Genomic DNA, 6,742 nt, shown 5'->3' with positions numbered 1-6,742 from the left:
TTGGACAAGCAAGACTGGCAGATCACCACGTCAAAAAGATGTACTCCCTTCGTCTAGGTGTGTAAGTCATCTTATGAAAATCAAATAATCCCAAAACACTTAGGCGCGGTGCATTAACTTCTATCTCGTTTCTTGTTTCTTGACATATCAACCAATAAAAGATGATGTGTGTGGATGCTTTTAATGACTTGAGACTGCACGGCATGCAGTAGTTAGTTCATTGCATGCAATATTATTAATTAGCAAATAAATATTAAGGTCTTTCGTTTCCTCTCCTCCTTAGTCATGATGCACAATCGAGATGACTTACTCATCTAAACGGATGGAGTACTACTACTGTACTGTTAAGAAAAGCAAGGTCATTCGCAAAAAAGAAAAAGTTAAGAAAAGCAAGATCACGCGCACACGCACATGAATAAACAAACAAAGAAAGAAAGTTGCAATAAATCGCGATCGCAAAGGCATCTATGAGTGACTAGGAGAGTAATTATTTAAGCCACCGGACCGAACGGCGCACGCACTGTGTGTCCCTTCCCGGAAGAATTCCCCAATTAAAAGAGATCTCTCTCTCGTCACATCCACCTCACTCGCTCGCTTCCTGCTGCCATTCCGCGGCCGGACATGTCGTCGTCGGGGGCCGGCGAGGAGGGCGCCGCCGCGCCGCAGGGGCCGCTACCCGTGGAGCACCGGAAGGGCGCCAACGGGCTCGACAAGGTCGTCCTCCGCGAGGCCCGGCGCATCTCCGCCGAGGTAAGATATTGCTGGGCGCAACGTACCTTGTCTCTCTCTCTCTGAGTTCCAACTGGTTGGCGTTCCGTCGGCCAGATCTCGGTGCAGATCCGTGCCGCCTGCCATGGGGCTGGATGGTATGGGCAGCCTCTGCAATTGCTGCTCCGATCCCGACCATTTTCCGGCAGAAGTGTTATCGTAGCGGATTTTCCTATGCGAGGTGGGACTCGCTCGATCGCGTGGAGCCCCTGAGGAACTGATCTTGGGATGGAGATGATTGTTCTGACCCTTATTTTTTTTTTGAAATAAAAAAAAATCAGTGTACGCTGTCGATGGTTGATATGACCCAAGTCTAAGCACGTTGCGTTCACTGTTAGGACCTTGCATCAGCAAACGCCTGTAGTAGTTATTAATGGTGATTGAGAAATCAACAATATGATTAAAAAATGTCCACTGTGATCTACAATGGAGTTTCTGTAATTCCTGAATACAAAGCTTTAATATGCTAATTGGTGTTATCTATGCGCTCGTGACTTGAGAGAGTGGCGAGCATAGGTTCATGATGGAATCATCAAAGGAGTCCCCAAGATAGTTGCTCGCTTAACTAGCTGTTAGGACACTGGAGTGATGTGAAGCACGGCATATGCCTTTATAGGTTAGGACTCATCGACCAAACATATTGATTTTCTGTTGTTTGGTACTTACAGTTTACCGTATCGTTATATAAGATTCTCCAAACCTGCAATCCTGTACTCATAGAAGTGATGGGTGAGGTTATCAAGCAAACTGGTCAGATAATAAAATGAAAAAATCCGAGCCTCCTCCGATCTACCTCCTGTTGCCTACTTTATCACTCAGTTATCCAGACATCGATGATGAATAGTATGCCAGCTATTTGGGCTTCGGCCATGGTGTTAGTTTCTGCTGCAATTCATGGAGAAGGCCATGAGGTCAGCACTGGTGGATAGGTAAAATTACCAGGTGAGAGTTTGAGTTGTACAGAAATGATGGGTGGTGAGCTAGCGATCATTTGTGATGTTATTCCGATTGATTTTTAAGCTTGTGACCCTACTGCCATGGTTATTATTCCACCTGTCATTTAGAAGTTACCCGAATCATGCTTTTCCTAATGTCCGGACATGCTTCTATTGAGATGCACTAGATAGATCAGTCCATATTTTTTGGCATATCAAATGTATTACGAAGAAGACGAATGGGCTAAGTAACCTATGTTTTATTGCTGTTCCACAAGGCTAGGCTATTGGAAGTTCAACACTCAGATCACTATAGTTGGACACATCGTTTTTTGCTCTTTGGGATATTCGGAATGCTTTTGCAACAAAAAATAGGTATTTCTTCATGGCATAATTATTGGTATGCAGTATGAATATTCCACTTGATGGACATCTGATAGTAGTAATAGAAATGACACTAAAATAGAACAAGCAGCTTACTATAAAGTATCTGCCCACTTCTTCCAGAGTCCTATTTGCTACAGGATGAACCTGGATTTCATGATTGTCGCAACAGACCAAAAAATTGTGTGACCGTTACAACTTTTGACAGAAACAAACAGCAACTACCCATCCAAAATAGGGGTTGAGCTCCAAACCTCAAAAGCAGATACAAAACAAATGTGACTCAAGAAGTTCTGACCACCTTTTGAGAGCTTTTTTTAGTTAACCTGTTCCAAAAAAATAGCTATTTACTTATTTAGTCCTATATGTGTTATTTCTGCCAGGTGTACCTGTATGGTGGCCATGTAACATCATGGAAAGATGAGCATGGGGAGGAGCTGCTTTTCGTTAGTAATAAGGTGCCGTTGTTTTCAAGTACAAATTATGTCAGTGCTTTTAAAATATTATCTCAGCATTGTTTCGATTATCAATCATGCCTAAGTCCTGACTTGAATTGATTATCATCCAGAACTTTATAACATACAAATACATATCTATTGTGAAAGCTAGTTCAGTACTTACCCGTTCGATGCTAGGGCAAAAATATGTGCTGTCAATAGCAAGTTTTATCTTGAGTTATGGTTGACATTTCAGTGCAGTAAGTCAAAAATATGGCGATATTCTAAATTAGCATTTCCCTGCTGCTCATTTTGCCTTGTCAACATCAAAATATATGTGGATCTGAATTTTACTGGAATCTTGATCCCACATCTTCTCGATTGCCTAATTTGCTTGACTGATTTGATTCTTCTGTCAGGCTATTTTCAAACCTCCAAAAGCTATACGTGGAGGTATACCAATCTGCTTTCCTCAGGTATGAGAGTTTCGTTTTCTGAACCTGTTTTTTACTCTTTTGCTTCATTAATTTCTTCTTTTTTGTCTGATTTTATTTTTGCTAAGTACTTCCCCGTTCTAGTTTTCCAACTTCGGACATCTGGAAGCTCATGGATTTGCAAGGAACAAGATCTGGGCTGTTGACACTGATCCACCACCATTTCCAGTACCAATCTCTAGTAGAGCTTACATCGATTTAATTCTTAAACCTACTGATGAAGACTTAAAGATCTGGCCACATAGGTGGGCATCCTAAATAACTACACACTTATAGTGGATTCATGCTATTCTAGAAACTGGGCGTATTTTTTTAGTTATAATTTGTGTGTTCAAATGGATCCATAAGAGCAATTCTTTCATTGTAGTTTTGAGTACCGTCTGAGGGTTGCACTTGGACCTGGTGGAGATCTGATGCTGACTTCACGTATAAGGAATACCAATGCAGATGGAAAGCCATTCTCTTTTACCTTTGCATATCACACGTACTTCTCAATTTCTGATATAAGGTATGTTCTTCAGCTCACTATCAGAATAAAAAAAAATATCAGTAGTTTGAAGTGATCTCGTAACAGATGCAGAATACTTAATCCTCACTCCTAAATTTGTTTGTCCCAAATCTAAACATTCCATAATTGCCACATCTGTTAACTGCCTCATTTTTGTAGTAGTTCTTTTTTCTCGTCATAATTCCATTCTAATATTTCAGTGAGATACGAGTAGAAGGCCTGGAAACTCTGGATTACCTAGACAACTTACAAGATAGGGCCCGCTTCACTGAACAAGGCGATGCTATTGTTTTTGAATCTGAGGTGCGTTACCAAGGCATTTGAATCATATTACTATTTTTTTCATTTTTCTTTGCATCCCACTTTCTAATTCAAGCATCTGTAAAATTCACAGTTGGACAGAATATATCTGGGCACACCGTCAAAAATTGCCATTATTGATCATGAGAAGAAAAGAACATTTGTTGTGAGGAAAGGAGGCCTTCCAGATGCTGGTATGGTGAACTCTTACATTTGTTTGCTCAGAACTATATAAATTATTGCATTATAATCTTTGAAGAATTATTTTAAAGAGTTTCTTCTTTTTCTTCTTGGTTACAGTTGTTTGGAATCCATGGGACAAAAAAGCTAAGGCAATGGCAGATTTTGGGGATGACGAATATAAACGCATGGTATGTGTGGAAGCAGCTGCTATAGAAAAGGCGATTACTCTGAAGCCTGGCGAGGAGTGGACTGGAAAATTGGAACTATCTGCAGTTCCGTCTAGTTATTACAGTGGTCAATTGGACCCAGATCGTGTTATTCAGGATTCAGTTGTTCCGGAGGATTCAGTCAGCTAGCCCTTAGTCAAGTTCTGTGCAGGTAACATTTATACTAGTAATGTAGCCATGTATGTAAGTTCTGAACATAGTATACTCATGCAGAGAACATACAATACCAGCCATACTCCATATTCTATTGGAGCTAGTCTTTTCAATGAATGTAGTCACTCGCATACTAATTTTTTTCTCGAACGACGCAGGAGAGCTGCGTGTCATTATCATTAGAAAAGATTTAAAAAACAAGGAGAGGCCAGCAGGCCAACTCCCAGAGATGTCTAATTACGGGCTCGTCATGAACAAAAGAAACTCAACGTCAACCAAACACACCCTGATCTAAGTGTCAGGGAGGGCTTCACTCACTATTTTCTTGTACAATGTGCTCCAAATTATACATAGAAGTGCCTAAGTCCTTAGTTGGAACATAATGTATTTTTTAGACCGAATTAAGTCCATACGAGACCGGATGATAGGTAATGTGCTGAGGTTAAGTAGTGGGCGTCCTGATCTCTAGACCAGATCAAGTGCTGGAACTCTGAGGCCGGATACTACGTGATGTGTATATCTGGTAATGTGGTGGAGTACTTATTGGGATACTGATTTCTGGACCAGCTGAAGTGTTTGAACTTAGGAGTGGTCAATTAACATATAAAATTCCTTGCTAAGAATTGTGACCACAAACAAACTTGTTTTGATGGCTTGGTTAAGAACCTGACATGGTATGCATAACCTGTCTTTTCATATTTGGAAATCAGGGATTCAATGGAGACTAATATAAACTTACTAGAATTTACTGGCAAAGTGGCAACTACATTGTGGAAACCTTTTATTTTGAGAACTTCAATTGCAAAAGACTAGCTTGCCTGCACAATGTTTCATTTTGTTCCTTTTTTAGTTGTGAGTATCAAGATGCTGTGAACTGTGAACTTCCTGTCATGTACATATATGTTCCAAGCCAATAATTGTTTTGCATCTGTTCTCATTAATAATTCCTTGTGTATGATTCATATTGACATGTTTCCTGCGTTGCAGGTAGACTATTAATATCATATGCACAAGGAAAATGGCAGCCACGAGTGTCAAAACATTTCTTCCATTCTATTCAAATCTTTGTTGTTTTCGGCGTACCTACCGCAACAGAGCGAAAATCTCAACATTGATTTCTGTTTCAGTATCCACATGACATAAAGGAACAAATCAGTGTTTGTACCCTGCATAGGGATGATCGAAGAAACATCTTAGATGGGTTGTAAAATAAATTTATAACTGTATTTTCTTCTTTTACCAGTTTCTTTTATGCTTAAGTTTCGTAGTGTGGCCAAAAGGCGAAGATGATGTCAAACCACCTTTCAGATAAGCACACATGATGTGTAAACATGCCAAGGTTTTGAGCTGCATGGCTTGGTGGTTGTGGAACCATGCTTATTTGGATTCAATGTGCCTGCGCTGTGCAATTATGCACCGTTGGATAGTTATTTGAAGGCATGGTGTTTTTGGGTCCCTGAGTAAAGCTGTTATTTTTGGTGAATCAGTTATGCAATCTAAGCAACACAGGTTGGGTTTTCAAAATTGTTAGCCTAAAAGGTTTCAGTTTTGTTTGGGCATTTTAGTTAGCATGCTTAGAAGAAGTTGATCTAACGTATAGCCAAGCATGATTAGCTTAGAAGAAATTTATACTGAATGCTTAGAAGGAAAATTCTTTGCTGGTGCATAAACTGAAATGGTTAGCTTGCACAGGTGGAATGATTATGAGCGACTTATTTGGTTGTGAGCAATTTGAAATAAATGTGCTGGATGGATTTATTTTTTACTGATGGAGCCATATGTATGAAAATGTTTGTCATGTATGCACTGATGCATGGATTAGACAGTGAAAACTTTCTGTGCACTAAAAATGGGTTTGTAATACGGTTGTATGAGAGAGACCCATCACTTCGGCCATGAGGCCCAAGCCCACTTGTACCAAGTGGCCTAGGAGGGCATGAGTGAGTCTGCCCATACAGAGCCACACCTATCGGCGAGAGGTTAGTCTCCACGCCTACATGGTACCAGAGGGTGGGGCGTGAGGAGTCGTGGGTGGCGATACGTCTCAAACGTATCCCTAAATTTTAGGGAGCTCCAAAAGTCCTAGAAAAAAAATCTAAAAAAAGTTTTGAGTCGAGAAACTTTCAAAGGACCTGAGCCCCACATTGGGGAGCCCTATAAGGCCCATGTGGCCAAGTGGCGAGGCCAGGGGTGGCTGCGTGATGAGGCTGTGGGTCCTCCGATGCTCCGTTCCATCGCCTCTTGACGCTTTTTTTTGTTCGCTCTGAACACCCTAAATATTGAGGAGGCATCCTGTTTTCGCTGTCGCACTTCTCTGTTCTGAAGCGATCCAATCTGCAGTCTTTTTCTGATT

General features: G+C 40.8%; 1 protein-coding gene across 1 annotated transcript; it reads left to right on the top strand.

The window, feature by feature from the left end:
• Nucleotides 1-532: 532 nt before the first annotated feature.
• LOC119365987 (putative glucose-6-phosphate 1-epimerase) lies at nucleotides 533-5,838 on the top strand. The gene is made up of 9 exons (XM_037631648.1): nucleotides 533-750; nucleotides 2,471-2,545; nucleotides 2,944-3,000; nucleotides 3,103-3,263; nucleotides 3,386-3,526; nucleotides 3,727-3,829; nucleotides 3,921-4,020; nucleotides 4,127-4,387; nucleotides 5,377-5,838. The coding sequence occupies exons 1-8, from the start codon at nucleotides 622-624 to the stop codon at nucleotides 4,363-4,365; spliced, it is 1,005 nt and encodes a 334-aa protein (XP_037487545.1). The 5' UTR covers nucleotides 533-621; the 3' UTR covers nucleotides 4,366-4,387; nucleotides 5,377-5,838.
• The last annotated feature ends 904 nt before the right edge of the window (nucleotides 5,839-6,742 follow it).

Source organism: Triticum dicoccoides, chromosome 2B, assembly GCF_002162155.2.
Source record: "Triticum dicoccoides isolate Atlit2015 ecotype Zavitan chromosome 2B, WEW_v2.0, whole genome shotgun sequence".
NCBI classification, from domain to species: Eukaryota; Viridiplantae; Streptophyta; class Magnoliopsida; order Poales; family Poaceae; genus Triticum; species Triticum dicoccoides.
The sequence above is the reverse complement of the archived record's forward strand: the minus strand, read 5'-3'. Positions and strand labels throughout refer to the sequence as shown.

Coding starts and splice junctions, on each gene's coding strand:
- LOC119365987 (XM_037631648.1), top strand. CDS start 622: ATGTCGTCGTCGGGGGCCGGCGAGGAGGGCGCCGCCGCGCCGCAGGGG. Junction 751..2,470: donor CCCGGCGCATCTCCGCCGAG/GTAAGATATTGC, acceptor TATTTCTGCCAG/GTGTACCTGTATGGTGGCCA. Junction 3,527..3,726: donor TTCTCAATTTCTGATATAAG/GTATGTTCTTCA, acceptor CTAATATTTCAG/TGAGATACGAGTAGAAGGCC.